The sequence below is a fragment of the Pteronotus mesoamericanus genome, unplaced genomic scaffold (genome assembly GCF_021234165.1).
Source record: "Pteronotus mesoamericanus isolate MK-2021 breed Mesoamerican mustached bat unplaced genomic scaffold, CSHL_Meso_final contig_182, whole genome shotgun sequence".
Classification (NCBI taxonomy): Eukaryota; Metazoa; Chordata; class Mammalia; order Chiroptera; family Mormoopidae; genus Pteronotus; species Pteronotus mesoamericanus.
Window position 1 is genome coordinate 17,545,650 of NW_026555078.1, and position 21,774 is coordinate 17,567,423.

General features: G+C 41.0%; 2 protein-coding genes across 12 annotated transcripts in view; one reads left to right on the forward strand and one right to left on the reverse strand.

Moving 5' to 3' along the window:
• Positions 1 to 5,986, reverse strand: part of ZC2HC1C (zinc finger C2HC-type containing 1C) — a 38,153-nt gene extending 32,167 nt beyond the window's left edge. Inside the window, exons 1-4 of one of the 6 annotated variants that reach the window (XM_054567257.1) lie at positions 5,736 to 5,986; positions 3,686 to 5,033; positions 2,050 to 2,133; positions 285 to 615 (exon numbers count right to left, since the gene is read on the reverse strand). In XM_054567257.1, coding sequence (XP_054423232.1) covers positions 568 to 615; positions 2,050 to 2,133; positions 3,686 to 5,014 — 1,461 coding nt within the window. In that variant the 5' untranslated portion in view covers positions 5,015 to 5,033; positions 5,736 to 5,986 and the 3' untranslated portion in view covers positions 285 to 567. The other 5 variants (XM_054567260.1, XM_054567256.1, XM_054567259.1 and 2 more) reach the window with 5 other exon arrangements.
• The window catches only part of LOC129065885 (acylphosphatase-1), a 44,003-nt gene continuing 27,693 nt past the window's right edge, over positions 5,465 to 21,774 (forward strand). The window contains exons 1-3 of one of the 6 annotated variants that reach the window (XM_054567251.1): positions 5,465 to 5,526; positions 12,673 to 12,770; positions 19,848 to 20,281. In XM_054567251.1, the coding sequence (XP_054423226.1) occupies positions 12,687 to 12,770; positions 19,848 to 20,063 (300 nt within the window). In that variant the 5' untranslated portion in view covers positions 5,465 to 5,526; positions 12,673 to 12,686 and the 3' untranslated portion in view covers positions 20,064 to 20,281. Of the gene's footprint in view, positions 5,527 to 5,559; positions 5,682 to 6,062; positions 6,440 to 10,692; positions 12,330 to 12,672; positions 12,771 to 13,490; positions 13,501 to 19,847; positions 20,283 to 21,774 lie in introns of those variants that run through there. The other 5 variants (XM_054567250.1, XM_054567252.1, XM_054567247.1 and 2 more) reach the window with 5 other exon arrangements.

The window sequence follows — 21,774 nt, forward strand, 5'->3', positions numbered from 1 at the left end:
CTCGTGCATCTATGTGAGGTTTCTTTAGGTGGCAAACCAAAAGCCCTGTTATGTGATATATCTTTCTTTGCAACAATTAAGAGCAACAATAAAGCAATTCAATAGATGCTGGCTTTAAGATATATAAATTTTAGCCCTGGCTGGGTGGCTCAGTGGATTGAGCGCCTGCAAACCAAAGCGTTGCCGGTTTAATTCCCGGTCAGGGCACATGCCTGGGTTGCAGGCCAGGTCCCTGGTAGGGGGCATGTGAGAGACAGCCATACAATGATGTTTCTCTCCCTCTCTTTCTCCCTCCCTTCCCCTCTCTCAAAATAAAATATTAAAAAAAGTAAAATATATAAATTTTAGCCCAGGCCAAATAGCTCATTTGGTTAGAGCGTCATTCTCATGTGCCAAGGCTGGGGGTTCAATCTCCAATCAGGGAGCATACAAGAATCAACCGATGAATGCATAAATAAGTGGATGAATGAATCAATGTTTCTCTCTAAAATCAATAAATAAAAAAATTAAAGTATATAAATTTTTTTTAGCTTAGTGTTCTATAGCTTCACAGCTAAAGCCTTAAGCTCACATTTCAAATTGGTTTGATCTGTTAGCCCAATTACTCAGCAGAAGCTGCAGAGGAAATGAAACAGGAGTTAGTGGCCATCTGTTGTTGAGTAAAATATGGTTCTGTTGTCTGCCCAGTCCCCTTTGCCCAGGTCAGGTTGGGTGGGGTTTTTTTCCAGGATTTTAAAATAACATTTTGAATAACTGGACAATAACCCTACTAGTATTTCAAATCTGTTACACTAGCTTCATCCTACCGGAACTGCTATTACCCCTGTCAGACATTACCTTATCACTGCTCCCCTATGGCACATCTAGGACACGCTCATTTTATTATTTGGTTAATTTTTAATCCCCAAAAACCCATTTTTTGAGGGCCTAATAACGGTTATTGGCACTCCGCAGATGGTTCCGCACATAGAGAATTAAAAAGATCTCGTACCTTTTCCTTCAAAGTTTACTTTCTAAAGTAGAAGTTAACTGGTATAAGAAGCAGGGACACAGGACACAGCTTGCCCTGATGGTGCATTTTGCTGCTTCATTTAAAACACCATCCAACCAACTCCACCACCCTAATTTGAAAGAGTGCTAGCAGCAGCTGAAACTGGAGTGTCTTCCCTGTTTTTGACTTAGAAAAGAAGAACCAGAGAAATATAGTGTGCTTTCCCCCATCCCTACCCTTGGAAGTACATAAAGGTGAGGTTGCCTTTATTACACAGCACACCCTAGGGAGAGTTCAGGATATATTAGCACTCTAACCTTAACATGCTTGTGTTGGCTTTTAGGCAGGACCATGCACCAGGGAAGTTAAGGATATACTTCCAATTTCCTTACACCAAAATCATACTATCTTTTACAAGAGATACCATCTGGGTGACCATGATCCTCTGATACCAACTCTTCATAATGAGCCAACTTCCTGCAAGAGCAAGAAGGGTTAACAGGGACCACAGACAGACAAGCAGAGCAGTGGCAAGAAGGCAGAACGAATGTGGGCACTGAGCACAAACCACAAGTGAGCCTGTAAGAGCGCTTTAATGTAGCCAGCTCACTGGTCCCAAGGGTCTTCGCCCGTCAGTCCTTGGGGCAACAACACAAGGCACATCAGCCTGAGGGGGTAATTTAGTGGGGAGCGGAGGCTTCCCTCTGTCTCCCGCTGCTTAGCAGTGGGTTTCTCCTCATTGAGTTCAGCTCTGGGAAGATCTGGGACATGTAAAAGTTTTAGTTCTTCCTGCTTTGCATCAAATTACTCTCCCACTTAACTGCTGAGGAGAAGCAGAGCTTGCCTGAGCTATTGAGGAGGTTTCCACTGTTGTCTGCTCAACTGCAATGCTTTCTTGGAGGTGGAGGACGGTTCTTAATGGTCTTACACTTGGGAATGTGCCGCTCAGCCACCTTGGGAGCAAAGTGACGGCTACAGTGAGGACACTGAATATAGTCTGGATTTTCTGCAGCTGGGATGGGAGGCAAGTCTGAGGGGTTTCCACCTTTGGCAATTACCTGCTGGACCTCTCGAGCCTGACGGAGGGTACGGATGAAAGATTCATGCTTCTGTCTCCAGTTGCTCTTCGGGGGAGGTTCAGCCTGTGAGTAGAAGGAAGACCGATCATTTGGATCATTTGACTTGGCGGTTACTTCAGCTCCTGAGTCTCCACTAGCATAACAGTAAGGAAATAAAAAGGGTGTTAATCCGCAAGGTCAAAGAGAACAGGAAAGGAGGACAGGGAAGACTGACTGACTGGAGGAGAGGCACTTAAACTAAGGGTCTGCAAAGGGGGATGAGTCCTGAGAGGCAAGCCATTTCCCCAGCAGAGGCCTTAAGAACTTCAGTGCTTGGAAGTGCCAGGAAGTGCCATGTACCCCGCCTTGCACAGCCAGCACCCTCACAGGAGAATGGGGGTTTATTCTCTGGAGAAACTCAACCAGACAGGTGTCAGACAACAGGAAATCCAGGCATGGGGGAGAAAAGGGTAATCTTGGGACTGAAAATGGGGATTCAGTGTGTCTATATAATGAATTGGGGAACTGTCAGCTTCCCTCCCCTGTTCAGCTCCCAGATTACCAGGCACATGGGCACCTTCTTAGGAGACTGAAAGGTTTTCAGGATGCACCGAGCAGGTGACAGAAAAGCCATCAGACACTTGCTCTGGAGGACCCAAATGTGAAGGTCTTTAGTCAAGAAGCCCCACTTAAGCTTAGATATTAATGGACAGTCAAGTATTGACAGATACTTGAGTAAATTCTCACAAGAGAGAGACCAAAACAAGTACACGAGCAAACACACACATTCAGGAAGCAGCAACAGGCAGGTTGTGGAAAACATTTTTTTTAAATTTATTTTTAGACAGAGGGGAACAGAGAAAGAGGAGAGAATCATCGATCGGCTGCCTCTCACCGCCAACCAGGGACCTGACCCACAACCCAGGCATGTGCCCTGACTGGGAATCGAGCCAGCAACCTTTTGGTTCATGGGATGGTGCCCAGCCCTTGAACCATACCAACCAGGGTACAACCTAGTTTTTCTGAAGCTATGAATGTTAACCAAAAATAAAGTCCTTTACCTTTAAGGTGTTTACACTCTAAATGGAATTTCAAACTTAATTGTGTTTTATGTATTTACTTAGAAAGTATAAAAATTGAGCTAATCTTGAAAAAGTAGGTGTGGATACAGAAGTGATAACAGATTCTGATCTTGGGAGGTGGCAAAATATATTGCAAAGTGAAAGTAATTCTCTTGAGGTAATGAAATGTAGAATAGTTTAAATTAAAAAAAAAATTCTACAGGAAATGTTTATTATTTTTACAATCAAAAGGACATATATTTTTAAGTCTAGATTTTGGAGTCATTCCAAACCAGATTTATATGCTAACTCTGCCATTTAAAGCTGTTTGTAATCTCAAGCAAATTAACCTCTCTGAGATTTGATTTTTGAACTGATAAGAGATAATGAAATCCTTACATCGTTGTGGTAAGGGTCATAGGAAAAGCTCCCATCACAGTAATAAGAAATGTTTCACTTTCTCCCTTTATGACACTTGAAATCCTTCTTAAAAAGAAAAAAAACAAACCTTATGAGGAATAACAGGCCCTTACAATAATCCCCGCTCAAAGTCAAATCTGTAAGGCCCTTGGTACCTTGACTGAGGCCGGTCCTTTCCAGTTCAAGTACTGTTCCAGTTCTGTGCCCTTGGCGCGGGCCCTGACGGAGTCAAACACTTTCCTCCTGGAGCCCTGCAGCCTGCTGCAGACAGTGGAGTGTCTCTCTAGCCTGAGCAAGAGAAACTTGCGTCCACAGTGACTGCACTCGCCGAGTTCTGGCTCTTCAGTGGAACAGTTGGAACCTGAGGAGTCTGGAGCCCTAGACAAGTTAGAATTGCTGGTGGACCTTGGCAAAGCACTGCCTGGCGCTTCTGAAGGCTGAGAAAATTTCTCTTTCACTGGCTCTGAGACTTGGTTTTGGATTTTGTTATTGCTTGCTACTAGACTTCCCCTTTTGAGCTTCTGTATCCCATAATCAGAGAACTGGAATGGACTAGAATTTTTGTGAGACCATCCCCAAGTTTCACCCTCTCCACTGTCTCTACTGAAGGCCTCCTTAGACTCGTATTTCTGGGAGAAGATAGGTTTGTACAAGGAGTTGCTATTACCTTTAACTTTTCTCCTGGGGGGTGTCAGTCTCTGTGGCTCTCTTTTTTCATTTTCCTCAAACTGTTCCTTTTCTTTCTGGATCCTTCTGAGTTCCTCCTCCGTCTTTTTCAGCTTTTCCTTCAGGAGGGTCTCTTTTCTTCGGATTTCTTCCTCTAAACTCTCCCCTGTAGCTTCTAGTCTTTGGATCTGCGTCCATTCGGTCCTTTTGGGGTTTGCCATGGCCCTCTCCTCCTGCATGGCAGCAACATTACTGACCGCAGATGAATTTGCCCAGTTCCTCAAACCGGAGCTGCTGTATGAAAACTCCCTTGGCTCAGGGGGTCTTGGGGAGACATCCTGGTCCCAATCCACTCCAGCCTCACCTGTACTACGAGACTTCCGATGGAACACGGGTTTCAGTGGATATGCCCGGTCCACTCCAACTCGCTTCTTTGTAAAGGGGAAGAACTTCTGGTTATTTGCTCTGGGATACCAAGACTGAGGGCCTGACGAGTAAAACAAATCCTTTGCTTGACTCTGGAGACTGCTTCTTGGATCTTGCTGGCTGATTCCAGCACAGCGAGGATAGAAGTAGCTCCAGGCTTTTGTGCAGGTGTTCCATTTGGACTGAGTGTGGAGACTATTCAGCGTTGGCTCTTTGTTGCTCAAAAACTTCTCCTGGGAAGTGTTCCTTGGGTGCCCCGTGGACGCCAGCTGGGACGAGTCCATTTTTTCATAGGGGTTTTCCTTAGCTGAGTGGAACCCTGGAGCGTCTGTTTTTTTATATGGGAGCATAACGCCCACAGGCAGAGGTAATGCCAAATGGAGACCAGCCATTCAGGGCCTGGACTGAAGCCTAGGGGAGATTTAAACCAGATATATGTGAGAAGTTTGTCTGAGATTCACTCTGGTCACTAAAGCAAACTGTACATTTGTCCTTCCCACATTTTCCTTTAAACTTTTTAGGACAGCGGTGCTGCGTCTGCTTAGAGCTTTCCTTCAATATGCTATAGGTGAGTTCTTATTTTGTTCTGTGAGTGCTAATTAGGTCCCGAGGTCAGAAAAACGAAAGTGATACAGTGTTCCCGCCTAAACCAGTACCAACCTCCTGTACTCACTGATGCTCCCGCCATCCACAGTATACTCCCTAATAGGTGGAAAGAGCTACAAAAAAGAGCTATTGGATTGAAAGTCAGGTTTCAGTCCTGTGACACAGGTCAAGCAACTTGCGCTTGCCAGCTCCAGTTTTTTCTCCCAGAAGCTGAGGGGTTCGCTCACAGTTACATGATTGTCATTTAAGGATCTTAGGACTCCAAGATCATTTTACCTGAGAAAATTGCGGCCCAGAGGTAAGCGACTGGCACAAAGAGCTCTCAGGGCTTCCCTCCTGCCGGATACCTGCTTGACTCCCAGGAGCAAAGAGGCCGCTCAGGGCCTGCAGCAGGTGCCTGGCTGTCAAACCCTCACCCAAGGAGCAGGAGTCTCCGCGGCCAGACAAGGGAAGGTCTGTAACCTGACAAGCGGCGGGGCGGGGCGGGGGGGTGGGGGGCAACCTGACCTTACTGCCGCGCGTTTTGGATCCGGAACACGGAAGTCACATTCTGTCCTGGAGGGTCAGCCGGGCGCCCCCACTGGGGACTCGGCTTTGGAGACAAGCCTTCACTCTTTTGTCCATCGGGCCTTTGGGAGGTCGAGGCGCTGACCCCATGTCACCCCGCTCTTCCGCGTACCTGAGGCTCTCAGGGTCAACTGCTCAGTGAAAACCCCAGGACTTAGTTTTCCCGACCAAACCCCCTTCACTCAACCGACGGCCGCGCAGGCGCTCTCAGCCGACCCCTGTTATTCCCGTCGCCTGGAGACGGGCGCGCCTGCGCGCCCAGCCCCACCGCCCGCCGCGAATACCTTGGGGGAATCAAGCACAGGCGCAGTCCTAACGTGATTGGGAGCGACCCGGGAGGGGCCGAAGTCAGCCTAAGTGTCACTTGATTTGGTGTCCCGTCACTTGGCAGCTCTGTCCAGCCGTGCCCTTGGGGCAAGGGGGAGGAGACGGGGAGGCTTTTCTGGGGCTCCATCAAAGAACTCGTGTTTTTCTGAGAACTATGACCCGGGACGTGGGGCATGCGCTCCTCCGGAAGAAAAGGGAGCCCCTTAGCTATGCCCTCGAGTCATTGTGCCGCCACACTCCGAGGTACGCCCACTTAGCGGGAGTGGGCCTACTGATTGCCTTTCTTAGCACCGCCGGCTCCTCGGTCTGGGCCCCAGGTATGGCTCTGCAATATTTCTCCGTGCCTTTCCTCGCCTGTAGTTTGGACTCTGCAGTCAGATTTTAGCAACTCGGCTAGGTTTTGTTACTCTGTCTTTCTGCGGTAGTTTTGTAGCCAATCTAATTATTTTGATTTAGTGTTTTACTCTCACGTGGTAACTCCTTCTCTTCTTAGGGCCCAAGAATGACTCATCCAAATGTAATGATAATAAAGTTAACTGTTAGATTGAAAATAATTAGTATAACCTGATTTCAACACTAAATGATACATTATGACTTGTCAACATAAGAAGAGTTCATTTCCCTCATGCTTCAGTTCATTTGTGTAGGCCGTATGGAACAGGCAACTGGTTATTTTCCCTGTAACTACGTAAAAGATTCATGCACAAGGAAAATAATATAGGCAGCCGTGGTAGGTGTTAATACTTCAACATCTCATATTACAGCTTTTACATATTACAAAGAAATTCCTTGGTGAGTCCTCCAGAGTATTTTTTTAATTCCTTGTTTTCTTTCCTAGTTGACTCTCTCCTGCCTTCTCTGTATCATAGGGAGTTCCAGACATTTCCCACTCTTAAGGTTCCAATTATCTCAGCAGTCGCCTGCCTGTCATCAACTCCCCTAACTCTCTAACAGTCTGGCAGAAATCTAGAAATCCAGGAAATCTAGGGTGCCTCCCTGCATCTTGACTTCCTTTCTTCTTTTTTTTTTTAATTTATTTATGTATTTATTTAATCCTCACCTGAAGACATTTTTTCATTGTTTGTTTGGTTGTTGTGGGGGGAGGGGGGAGAAACACAGACGTGAGAGAGAAACAGGGATGGGCTGCCTATTTGCACTTGCCCCAACCGGGGATCAAACACGCAACCTGGGGTATGCCCTGGCCCGCAGGCTAATTTTGGTGAACAGGATGACGCTCAACCAATAAAGCGGTGTGCCTTCCTTCTTGTTTTTGAGGAAGGATCTTTCCCTTTCATGAGTTCTCCAGAATTAGTCCCTTTCAGGAATGGACTCCATCTTGTTAACTTCCAGTTGTATCTGTCCACATACGCCTTCTCTTTGGTTTTAAAATACAGAGGTGGACAAAAGTAAGTTTATAATTGTGAGTACGCAAAACAGAGTTTATTCCTGTTATTTATTAACTGTTGTATTATTTATTTGTATTACAACTGTAAACCTGACTGGGAAATTTTTAGTTTCAGGTAAGTTTCATTTTCAGTTTTAGTGTCAGGTAAGCTAATAAAATTAATAATCAATGTATGTAAAAAGCTGTTGTTTCAGAAACTGGAGGTATGACTCACTCTGACTCCAGGAGACCATGAGCAGCTCCACCTTTTTGCCTCAGGAGGACGGCAAGCAATCAAAATGGTATCTGAGTCATTGTGCTCGGGGGCAGACACCCACAGAGAAAAACCACTGCCCGGGCACAGATAAAGATCACCGCCCAGGGCTCAGATGAAAGAATGCTGCAGCTTTTTATCTGATTAACTTTTTCCCTGAATTCCAAACCCCCTTACCTACACTTTTCTTCTCCTTACAAAAGAGTTGGTTTAAAATGGAATTGAAGACAGTCTGTTAGGGTTTAGGGTACAAACCCACCTTCTTCTCAGATCACGGACCACCTGAACAAAGTGCCCATAAAGATTCAATCCCTGCCTCTGCTTATTGGGTCTGGTAGGTGACAGGCAGCATGAATGGTGGCTTTTCTGGTTTCAAACCTGCTTTTGCCCACTCCTGTATGCTTACTTCCCCTACAGAACAAATCTTATTTCCCTTGACCTGCTGCCACTTATCTTAGGGTACCATTCATTACTCCTCTTCTCCACAAGGCTTCTTGGTAGAAAACTTTACATTTGCTGTCCATCACTTCTTCATCTCCTCCTCACTGTTCAGTCCATTATGGTGTGGCATCCACTCTTTTCACTTAACTGCCAGGCTGCTGGTGACCTTCCAATGACTAAAGACAAAAGCTGCTGCTTCTTTAGCCTACTTATTTTATTTTATTTTTTTATCAAATTTTTTTATTTTTAAAAATATTTTATTTTTATTACAATTTTTAAAATTATAAATCATGTTTATTCTATTACAGTTGTCTCAATTTTTTCCCCCTTTGCCCCCCTCCACCCATCCTACCCCCACCCCCACAGTCAATTCCCACTCGGTTGTCCATGTCCGTGGGTCATTCATACACGTTCTTTGTCTAGTCCCTTCCCTTTCTTTCCACCATTGTCCTCTTTCCCCGTCCCCTTTGGTCATTCTCAGTCTGCTCCATGTTTCTGTGCCTGTAGTTTATCCTGTTCATTAGTTTATTTTGTTGAATGGAGTCCACTTATAGGTGAGATCATATGGTGTTTGTCTTTCATCAACTGGCTTATTTCACTTAGCATAATATTCTCCATTTCCATCCATGTTGTCACAAAAGGTAGGAGTTTCCATCTCTCTCTCTCTCTCTCTCTCTCTCTCTCTTAAATGCAGATTGATTTTATTCTTTTAAATGTCAAAGTTAATTATAAAATATTAAAAAAATTTAAAACCATTATAGTCTCAGCAATTAAACCAACATGACACCAGCACAGAAATAATCAAGTAGATCAGTGAAACATAATGAGCATTCTAGAGACAAAAGTATATATCTGTCTAACAATGTAATATATGATTAAGTTGACATTTCAAATCAATGGGTAAAATAAGGTTTATTCAACAAAAAAGGTGCGTGGACCACTATTACTTGAAATAAAACAAATATAGAGCCCTATTTCACACATTATACAAGAAATATTCAGGTGAGATAAAAATCAATATGTAGAATCAAAGGAGTTTTAGAAGAAAAAAGAACTAATATTTTTCTTACCCCGAAGTAAAATATTCAAACCCAGAAGCTATAAAGTAAATATTGACAATATGACTATATTAAACATTTAACTGTATAGTAATATACATATAAAAAGTTAAAGGACAAGGAATAGAATAGAAGAGTATTTGCAACACATCTAAAACATGGTTAATAGGTTGGGTTTTTTTTTAAGGGAAAAAAGTTCTACAAACCTTTAATCAATAAATGGATAAAGAATACCAAAAAGTCATTTAAAGCTTTTTTTTAAATAATAGAAATAGGCAAGAAATACACTAAAACAGGTTTAGTTTCAACAAATAGTAAAGGAACAATTAACATCATTGTCACAATCAGATTAATGAGTATTGAAAATATTGGTAGAAATTCAATCTTCTCACTCAGAATGAATCTCTTTGCTCTTTTGCTCTTTGCACTAAATTTAAGCCAATCAAGTATTGGCAACTCTGAAAGGACCTGGGTATTCATAGAAACTTTTTCTTCATCTTAAAGCAGTCCCTTTAGCATATTTTGCAGTGCTGGTTTGGTGGAGGTGTATTCTTTTAGCCTTCTTTTGTCTGGGAAACTCCTTATTCCGTCTTCCATTTTAATTGAGAGCATTTCTGGGTGGAGCAGTCTTGGTTGCAGGCCTTATCATTGATTTTTTTCACTCCCTTGGAAATGTCTTCTCATTTTGCCTTCTTGGTTTCTTTCGTGCCCTTGCCTTGTCTTCTTCCAGGCCTCTGTCACTTGTCTCTTCCTCACCTGTCCCCCAAGTTTAGCTGTTCTCCTGAGCCCTCTTATTTCTCATGTATATGCAGATCCAGGCATGCTCTTCCTTAATGGTTTCAACAAAATGCTGAAAATTTAGGTGTCACCTGTGTTTAAATGATATAAGGCTTAGCTCTCTCTCAGTTACAGATTCAAATTTCCAACTTCCCATTTAGTTCCTCAGGAACCTCAAACTCAATGTGACATAAAACAAACTCATAATCATGTCCCCATTCTCCCAATCCACTTCTTTAGTATTCCCTGTCCTGCTGAAAGCATCAGTCCTGTTCTGCTTCTCCTTCTTTGTCACCCCTTTCCTCTAACTGGCTGGCAGGCTTGCTTGAATTTACTCTGCAAAGTCTTAATAAATGACTCTTCTTTATAGTTCCACTGCGCTAGGCAAGTTCTTCCTCACTTCTCATTGGGATGGCATGTGTCACTGTCCTAAACTGCTATTCTTGTCTTCAACATCTGCTCTCCAAGCCCACCCTTCATGCTGCTGCCAGAATAATTATCATAAATATGCCTGATCCTGCCATTCTGCTACCCAGTGGCTTCTACTTTACCTATAGAATAAAGTTGAGATGGGTAATTTATCCTTGTATTTCAACCTCTCGCCTGCCTTTCAAGCCCTTCCTCCCCAGAGTCTAATCCACTGGATTTCAACCCTGACTGTGCTTTAACACTACCTGAAAAGCAATTTGGGGGGATGAGACCTGGGTTTCAGCATTTTTAGAGGCTCCCCCAGTGTGCAGCCAGGATTGACAATCCCTGGTCTAGCCACATCTGACTACTTGCACTTTCCTATCTCAGTGGTACTACCTTACTCCAAGCTCCACAGACTGGGAGATGGTAGGGCATGGCTTTCATGGGAGTGGGCTCTGTACTTACACTACTTGGAACAAAATCCCAGCTCGATCGCTTACTGGTTGTGGTTGGATTATACGCTGTTTCCTCCAAGAATGTTTTCCCAATCTTCTCACTCAAAATGAATCTCTTTGCTCCTTCGTGCTCTTGTTATATTTTCTGTTCTGGTTATAACACAGGGCTGGCTCATGATGAGCTCTCAATGGATGTTCATGGAATTGAATTAGTATATTGTGCATTGTATTGTGATTATTTGCATGCATATTTGTTCCTTGCACTAAATTTAAAAATTCTTTGAGGACAAAGATTATATATCATTCATTTTTATATATCCTATAATGTCCCACACTTAGTAGACACTTGGTTTTAAATTCTATAGGGAAACCAGTTTTTAAATGAATTTCAAAGAAAGAACATCAGGCACGTACTCTGTTTAGCATTATTTCCAAATATTGCCAAGAGCATGCAATCCAGCTTCCCACCCCACTCCCACTCCCATTCCTATGCTAGCACTGAGGTTGTAAGATTCTCCAGGATCCAGAGCCTCACTTCATAGTGGGGAACTAATGAAATGATTAATCACCATGGCTTCCGTTGCAAAGCCATCTGTCCTTGCCAAGTCTGCCAACATCACTTGTTCACATAGGAGTCTTATGTTTGAAGGGACGAAATGTATACAGGCAGTCCAAAGGTAGACTCTGGTAGGCAACTTCCAGTAGCACAGAAAGAGAAATAACCACCGCTAGGACCTCTTATACATTTATCTCCCCTGCTCCCAGTTCCAGAGTTAGGCATGACTTAAAATTGGAGGAGAACTGAAAGAAAAAGTGAGGGAAAAAAAGGTTGCATGTGTCCTATTCAATTTCTTTATGATGTTTAATATTTACTGTCTGCCTCCCATCTCCAGAATTTAAGCCCCCCCAGGAATCCTTTTTGTTCACTAATATATTGATATATCAACTACCTAGAACTGTGCCTGACACAGAGAAGGCTCTTAAGTAAATATTTATTGAATGACTGAATTTTTCTCAAGTGTTTCTCCATCATGACCTTCTTCCGACGAGAAAATGAGAAAAGGGATGCGTTTAGTAATTGAGAAGGGGTAAGGGCTGGGACTGTAAAATCGGCCCTGACACCCTGGACAGATCCCCAACTACGGGCTCCTGAGCTGTCCCAGAAAACGGGGTCCCGAAATCCCACCTGGTGGGCGGACTCTGGTCCTGATTGGCTGAAGGACGTGATAGACATTCGAAACAGCGAAGGAAGAACTGCGCTCTGAGCTTCCGGGCGCGGCGGTTAGCGACTCGGGGAACGGAGGCTTGGTGGTTGCCGGTGTTTTCCCCTCCTCCTGATAGGAGGACCAGGAGGGTGAGCCTGGGACCAGGCCCGCGGCGTGCCCATCAGTTCGAGTAGCCTTAAATGTTACTAAAAGGGGATTCTGGTGGGCATGCGGAAACGAGTTCCGTGGGAAAAGGAAGGAATGGAGGGGGAGCGGGACTGGTGTGGGAAGGTCATTGGATAGAAAGGTAATTGTCTCCACAGAGGCCTCTGTGGGCAATTGCGACCCGAAATTCCCTTGCCCAGGTATCTTCCTGTTACTTGGCACACCTGTGCTTACACGTGACTGCTTACATACTCTGAGGTTACGGGACCTTCAGGTTAGGGAGAGGTTGGAAGTGTGGGTGTGGCCTTTTCTACCTCAGGATTGGGGGTCCTGGAATAGATAGGTCCTGCTTACTTTTCTGTTTTCCCTGTTTCCGACAGATTTGAGCAGGAACATGGCAGAAGGGGACACCCTGATATCAGTGGATTATGAAATTTTTGGGAAGGTGCAAGGGGTGTTTTTCCGCAAGTACACTCAGGTATGTGGCCTACGGGCTTTTGGGACATGCCATGGAAACAAGGGATATGTTCCTTACCAAGTGCATTAGGAGAAGCTGGCTATTTAGTAGCTGCATGGCAAAGGTGGTTTATAGAGCAGTGGGTATGAAAATGCTTTGCAATGGGTAAAATACAATGTAAATGCAAGGTTCATCTGCTTTTTAAAAAAATTTGTTTCCCTAACAATGGTACTTGAGTCCTTGGACACATATTAATGAGCTTCTGTCTTCCAAAGGGGATTAGAGGTCTTCCCCAGTTCCCCCTGTTATGGCATCATTAAACCAATCGCCACTCTTGTAGGAAAGCTAATGTTGACCAAGGAGACGGCATTTAGATAAGCCGATGACATTTATGTGATATATGTAATAGCTTCTTCTGTAACTGCTGCATTTTCTTCAGACTTCTTTCACTTCCCCCATTCCCCCACTTAATTCTTTTCTATTAATTTGGCATTGAAAGAATTGCACTTTCCAGCTGAAGATTTTCTAATGAGAATATTTAATCCATTCCAGGGTAAGTAATAGCAACACTGAACAGGGAGTCTGGTATTCTTACTAGAGTATAATGGAGTAATTGTGGGGATGAAGAAACTGCTGACAGCTGCTACCTCTGCCTTAATGTCATTAATCTCCCCTTCACATGCACACAGAAATGCAATCTCCATTTCCCTTCTGTCTTTGGGGGATGAGGGTGGGTATCAGGCTATCGCCTGCCCAATGTATCTCCAACCCCGAAGATAATGAGTTAAGACCGCAGAACTTTCCAAGTGTCACATTCCTGGGACTATAGTACTTAAAATTCAACCTGAATCTTTGAAATATGAATGTTAAATGTCACTGCCTCTTTTTCCAATTACTTGCAAATCATTTCCTCTGTTTCACACTCATAAGAAGTACTGGTTTAAAAAAAAAAAAAAAAGGAATTGTTGAAAGTCATAGCAGAAGAACTATGTTCCAATTAGCTTTGCTACCATTTATGCAGGGTAAGTTCCTGTGATATAGCAAATGGAGGTGTCAGCTTCAAAGATTGATTAAAGGTTGAGGTCAAAGGGCTGCCATTCACCCACTCCCCCAACCCCCTCAGTTTAGAGATAATAAAAGAATGCAGAAAAACAAATACTGATTTGGAAAACTTTAAGGAAAATGTTATCTTTTCCCCCCTTAGTTAGACTTGTAGCTTATTCTTTACTATTTATGACCACTTAAATATATATGCTCTAACAGTTGTTTTGCTTTTCTACAGTCTGTTTGCATGTTGATATCATCTAGCCTCCTTATTAAATTTCATCACTCCTAGAATGAGTGATGAGAATACTTGGGAATTTAAGTTGGAGTATAATTCTCATCCCATAAAACTCACCTTTTTAAAGTGTATAATTCAGTGGGTTTTAGTATATTCACAAAGTTGTACATGAATTCCCAAATATCTCATCACGCCCATATGAAACCACATAGCCATTAGCACTTACCCCTTATCCCTCCAGACCCCGGCAATCACTAACCTCATTTTTGTCTCTATGGATTTGTTTATTTTCGACATTTAATGTCAGTGGAATCATAACAATATGTGGTCTTTTGTGTTTGGTTTCTTTTACTTATCACAATTATTTCAAGGTTCATATTGTAGCATATCAGTACTTAATTCCTTTTTATGGCTGAATAACATTCCATGTATGGAATAATATTCTATGTATGTGTTTTATATATCCATGAATCAGTTGATGGACATTTAGGTTGTTTTCATTTTTTTGACTGTTATGAATAATTTTGGCTGTGAACATTTTTGTATTTGTTTTTATGCAAACATTATTTTCAATTCCCTTGGGTATATATACCAAGGAGTACCTTGCTGGGTCACATAGTACTTCTATGTATAACTTATTGAAGAAGGACAAAAGTAGTTTCCAAAGCAGCTGCATCATTTTACATTCCCACTAATGATGTATAAGAATTTTAATTTCTCCAGATCCTTGCCAACAATTATTATCTGTCTTTTTTATTAGGGCCATCCTAGTGTGTGAAGTGGTATCTCATTGTGTTTTTTTTTTGTTTTGTTTTGTTCTGAGGTTTCAGTGAATTTAAGACGATTGAAGTCATACAAAGCATGTTCACTGACCATAGTGGAACTAAACTACAAATCAATAACAGAAAAATAACTGGAAAATCTCCAAATATATGTAAACTATATAATACACTTTTTAAAAAAATTGCAGTAAAATATACATAATGAATAACATCATTTTAACCACTTTTTAACTTTTTCTTTTTTTAAAAGATTTTATTTATTTATTTTTAGAGAGAGGAGGGACAAAGAGGAGGAGAGAAACATCAATGTGTGGTTACCTCTCACGCGCCCCCAACTGGGGGCCTGGCCTGCAACCCAGGCATGTGCCCTGACTGGGAATCAAACCGAGCCACCCTTTGGTTTGCAGGCCAGCACCTAATCCACTAAGCCACACCAGCCAGGGCCAGTTTAACCATTTTTAGTATACAGTACTCAAATTTAAGTCCATTTACATTGTTGTGCCACCATTACCACTGTCCATCCACAGAAGTCTTCATGTTGCAAGGCTGAAACTGTACCCATTAAACAGTAACTTCTAATTCCCTCCAGCCCCTGGCAACCACTGTTCTACTTTCTGTCTCTGAATTTGACTACTCTAGGTGCCTAAAATAAGTAGACTCATCCAGTATTTGTCTTTTTGTGACCACCTTATTTTACTAGCATAATGTCCTCAAGGACCATCCATGTTGTAGCATGTGTCTGAATTTCCTTTTGAAGGCTGAATATTCCCATATATGTATATTCTCATTGTGGTCTTATTTGCTTTCTGTAATGCCTAATGATGTTGAACATCTTTTCATGTGCTTATTGGCACATGGAAAAAAGATGCTGTATATCTTCTTTGGAGAAGGGTCTTTCAAATCTTTGCCTATTTTTAATTAAATTACTTGTCTTATTGTTGAATTGTAAAACTTTTTTTTAAGATTATATTTATTTATTTTTAAAGATGGGGAAGGGAGGGAGAAAGAGGGAGAGAAACATCAATGGGTTGCCTCTCACACTCCCCCCAACTGGGGACCTTGCCCATAACCCAGGCATGTGCCCTGACCTGGAATCAAACCTACAGCCTTTCAGTTTGCAGGATGACGCCCCACCCACTAAGCCATTCCAGTCAGGGCTGAATTGTAAAACTTTTTATATATTCTGAATACTAGATCCTTTTTATATTGTTTGCAAATTAATCCAAGGTAATGAAGGCTCATGTTTATGCTTTCTTCTGAAGGTTTCTTCCAAGAGTTTTATAGTTTAAGCTCTTAGCTTTAGGTCTTTGATCCAGTTCCATTTTTTATGTGGGGTGAGGTAAGGAGTCCCACTTTATGCTTTTACGTGTGAATATCCAGTTGTCCCAACATCATTTGTCAAAAAGATATCATATCCCCTACTGAATTGTCATGGCACTGATGTCAAAAATCAGTTAACCATAAATGTAAGGGTTTATTTCTGGACTCCAGTCCTATTCCATTGATCTATATGTCTATCCTCATGCCAGGGCCACATTGACTTGATTACTGTAGCTTCGTAGTAAATTTTGAGATCAGGATATGTGAGTCCTTCACCTTTGTTCTTTTTAAAGATTATTTTTAGTTATTCTGAGCCCCTTATACTTCCTTGAGATTGTTAGGATCAATTTGTCAATTTCTGCTATGAAAGAAGCTGAGATTTTGATAAGAGATTGCATAGAATCTGTAGATCAGTTTAGGAAGTATTGTCATCTTAATAGTATTGTCTTCCAATCTATTATCATAGGATGTCTTTCCATTTATTTAGATCTTTGATTGCTTTCAACAATGTTTTGCCCTTTTCTATATGTCTTGCATATCTTTTGTTAAATTTGTTTATAAGAATTTTATTATTTTCGATCTATTATAAATGGAATTGTTTCCTTAATTTCATTTTGATTGTTCATTGCTAGTGTATAGAAATACAATTGATTTTTGTATCCTGCAAAACTCATTTATCAGTTTGTGTGTGTGTGTGTGTGTGTGTGTGTGTGTGTATTCCTTAGGATTCTTCCATATACAAGGTATGTCCCATTCTGAATACCTTCTTTCTTTTACCCTGCCCTGGCTAGAACCTCCAGTATAATGTTGAATAGAAGTGGCAAGAGCAGACATCCTTGTTTTGTTCCTGATCATAAGGCAAAAGCTTTCAGTCTTTCCTGATGTTGTTAGCTGTGGGTTTTTCATAGATGCCTATCAGGTTGAGGAATTCCCTTCTGTTCCTACTTTACTGAATTTTTTTTTTTATCAAAAAAAGATGTTGTGTTTGGTCAAATGCTTTTTCTTCCTCTATTGAGATGATCATCTGATTTCTATTGTATTTATTAATATGGATTTTTATATGTTAACCCAACCTTGCATGCTGGGGGTAAGTCCCAGTTTTTCATTGTGGTTCACTCATATTTTGTTGAGTTTTGCATCAATATTCACAAGGGATATTCACCTTTAGTTTTCTTGTGATGACTTTCTTTGTCTGGTTTTGATATGGGGGTAAGACTGGTTTAATAGAATGATTTGGGAAGACTCTTTTCTTCTGTTTTTTCAAAGAGCTTGGTAGGATTAGTGAAGAATTCTTCTTTAAACATGTGGTAGAACTCACCTGTGAAGCCATCCAGTCCTGGACTTTTCTTTGTGGGAAGGTTTTGATGACTAATTCAATCTCTTTTCTTGTAAAGCTATTCAGATTCTTTGTTTCTTCTTGATTCAGTTTCTGTAGTTTGAGTTTTTCTAGAAATCTTCCCCATTCATCTGTTATCTAATTTGTTGGCATATGGTTGTTTATAGTAATTCTTTTTATTTTTGTAAACTTGCAGGTAACGTCCCCTCTTTCATTTCTGATTTTAGTAATTTGAGCCTTTGGCCTTTTTTTCTTTATCAGTATAGATAAAGTTTTGACAATTTTGTTAATCTTTTTATGTCATTCATTTATTTATTTAATCCTCATCCAAGAACATGCTTAGAGGGGAGGGGAAGGACAGAGGAAGAGAAACAACAATGTGAGAGAGAAGTGTCAATGGGTTGCCTCTCACACGCACCCTGGCTGGCTACTGAACCTGCAACCCAGGCCTGTGCCATGTCTGGGAATCGGACTGTGACCTTTTGGTTTATGGGACAGTGCTCCAACCAACTGAGCCACATCTGCCAGGGCAAGTGTGTTGATCTTTTTAAAGAACCAACTTTTGGTTTAATTGACTTTCTCTTTTTTGTCTAGTCTCTATTTTATTATCTCCTACTCTAATTGTATTATTTTCTTTCTGCTTTTTTGGGTCTTGGTTTGCTCTTATTTTTCTAGTTTCTTAAGGTAGAAGTCTAGGTTATTGATTTGAGCAGGCTCTCTTCTTAGATTTAGAATGGAGTTGGTGAGTATATTCCCTACAATGTTTCCAAAATAAGGTTATGAGGGTAAATTAGCTTTTTGGAATTTTCATAGGGCAAAAAGTGCTGTTTACTTGTTTAGATAGACATTCAAAACTGAAAACAAGTCAGCAACATTGTGCCATCATTTAAAATGTAAGAGCAGAATCAAGTGCATAAATAAAACCTGTAGGAAATTCCCATTCTCAACACCAAAGTTGGAAGTGTTTTATTCACTTTCAGGAGTTCAGACAAATTATCTTGTAATTTAAAGACTTACTTGACTGTTATAACCTCACTACTCAACACTCAACACAGTTATTCTTATAGCTACTTACCATATAAGGTAACTCTAAGAATTAGGGCTAGCCAACTCCCCTGGGTTAATTTGAAGCAAAAGAGTGCAGGTGTTATATAAAGTCAGTTGGTTTGGAGTCTTCCTCAAAATCCATTCTCCACATTTTTTTTTTATGTTGACATCTTCTGCCCTTCATGCGTACTATAGGTATCCTCTATTTTTCTTCATTCCTTAATTTCCTCTGTATCCCATAAATTGTTATGTATTTGACTGCATTCTGTTTTGTTCACTATGCACTGTGTCTGCTTTGAATATATGATTTGATGAATACTTCAGTTCCTCATCAAACATAGCTTTGCCATGCATAACATTTTCTTTGGCCAACTTTAGCAATTTCCCACAATTACTAGGTCACTACTCTGGCATTTGGGCATGCAATCATGTTACTTTAACAATAACTTTTATAATATTCTTACTTGGAAATTTTACAAAAATGAAATTACCTCTAAAACATCGATACCTTTCCAAATGTTTGGTGATTCCACAGTTTAATGGCTTAAAGGAGAAAACACTGGAAAGGCTAAGAAAAGAGCAACTACAATGATTAGATGGTCTTCATAAATTTACTCAACTTTAAAGACATGATTATTTAGACAGAAGAAAAGAAAGTGGAAACCTGATAGTTATGTGATCTCATGAAACTTTGGTTTTTCAGAGGCTGATCACCAGTTGCTTTTTCTTCCCTAGAAGAATGACGGAAAGTGGGCTTTGAATACAACATAAAGACAGTGGGTTAGACAGTTTCTCTACAGGGAGAACAATGGAATGGGTTGCCCAGGAAATTGTGCAATACTCTTAAGATCTTTAAAGATATAATGGACCCTCATTCATCTGGATTTGTTTAGGTATGGCCCTGGCTGAAGACAAAGAGAAGGATCAGATAACTTCATGCTTTTTCTACTTAATATATCCAATAGATTCTTGATTAGGAAGCAGGGGGAAAATGTACAAGATACAGCCCAGTATCCTAACAACATTTAGCCTTCGGGAATCATTTTGAAAGCATCTGAGTTGATCTTAAGTCATTAGTACTACAAAGTGAAAAAATCCTAGTGCCTGGGTTTTACAGGGTAGTAAAAGGAAATGAAGTGAAGTGGCCAACTCTTCATATTAAAATCAGCAATGAGATTCTTCTTGCTGTTCTGTTTTGACTGTTCTGGACAATATCAGATTAGTTTCAGTGGCTTGATTCTAGGCCAACATTCTGGCAACAGATTGTAGTCTCACTTTGTTTTGTTTAATCTCACTGGATTTCTCTCTCTCTTTTTTTTTCTTTCCCCTAGGCTGAGGGTAAAAAGCTGGGATTGGTAGGATGGGTCCAGAACACTGACCAGGGTACGGTGCAAGGACAGTTGCAAGGTCCCATCTCCAAAGTGCGTCATATGCAGGAATGGCTTGAGAAAAGAGGAAGTCCCAAATCGCACATCGACAGAGCAAACTTCAACAATGAGAAAGTCATCTTAAATTTGGATTACTCAGATTTCCAAATTGTAAAATAATAGCCTGAATTTAAATTTTCCAGGAGAAACTCAGTTGTTTTGTTTTTTATTGTTAACAGAGATAGAATTATTCTGAGTCCAATATTAGGATTTTTCAGTAAGTTATTTTAGTATCAACACTTGAATATTACTGCGTACGATATGTATGATGGAAGGAAGGATTACAACTGTACACAATTCTAATAAAAACACATGAGATCCATCTGTGTAGGGTGAACTTCATTTGGGGCAAAATAAAGGTATTCACTCAGTAAACATCTGTGGAAGATAATGTTGAGGGAAAGAGGCCTGGCCCTGACCAGTATGTCTCAGTTGGGTGGGCATCATCCTGCAAAGCGGACACTGGTTTGATTTCCTGCGTGTTTAAGGGGCAACCAATTGATGCTTCTCTCTCACGTTGATGTTTCTCTCCCTCTCTCTCTTCCTTCCCCTCTCTGAAAAAAAAGAAAAAAAGAAAAAAGAAATGAAAAAGGGGTCTGAAAGAAAAAGTTAGTTACTTTGAATCATTTCTATTTTTAAATGGTTTCCATGAAATTTGCTTCAGGAAATTGCACACCTAATAAGAACAAATGCCACAAGTTCATTTCGTTAGCTGCTAAAGTGATGTTTTGGACTAATTTTAGTTTTCTTGAGTTTCTGCTGTCCTTTTCTCTGGGTAAGGAATTCACAAAAAGCAATGTTATGGGCTAAATTATGCACCCCCATTCATATGTTAAAGCTTAACCCCCAGTACCTCACAATGTGACTGTATTTGGCGATAGCACCTTTAAAGAGGTCATTAAGGTTAAATGAAGTCAGTAGTGTGAGCCCTAATCCAGTATGCCCCAGTGTCCTCATAAGGAGAGGAAATTTGGACCCTAACAAGTGCATGCACAGTGGAAAGAACACCTAAAGACAGAGGGAGAAGATGACCATCTACAAGACCAGGAGAGAATCTGCAGAAGAAATCAAACCATGTCTTATACCTTGATCTCAGACTTCTAGCTTTCAGAACTGTGACAAAATAAGTATCTGTAGTTTAAGCCACCCAGTGGTGGTTTATTGTGGCAAACTAATAAAAGCAGTAATCAGAATTTGCTTCATTAGCGCTAGAAATCTCTTGATGGGTTTGGTCAGCTGGTAAGCAGGTACATATCAAATGCTTACTGGGTTTGACAAGTTTGTCACAAATTCCAATTTTTTTAAATATAAGGTTTCAATTAAAATGAGACAGCAAAAGCTGGTTAATGACTCCCAAAACACCTATTTTCAGTGTTCTTAGGGTTCCACTCATTCTGTTAGAAAAGCCGTGGTGGTATTGGGAAGACACCCAAAAAAGCAATGAAGGGAGTCTTGGTGTCCTCATCTGTAAATTAAGACTGTGGAGGTAGGTAGATTCCCAGTCTTCTCAGTTCTTAAACAATATATAATTTGATAATATAGAAGCCTCTGGATGTATTCACTCATTGAGTGCCTAACATAAGCCAGGCACTGTTCTTGGCCATAGGGATAACAGCAGTAAACAAAACAGACAAAATCTGTACCTTTCTATTGCTTTCAGTCTAGTGAGAGAAGACACATAATAAGCAAATAAAATAATATATTGAATTAAATGGTAACGTGCAAACGAGCAGGAAAGAGGAAACAAAAAAAACACGAAAGTAAAAATTGCTAGAAACAGTTTTTCACACCATGCCAAAAGGGGATAAGGATTGGGAATTCGAGGTACCCG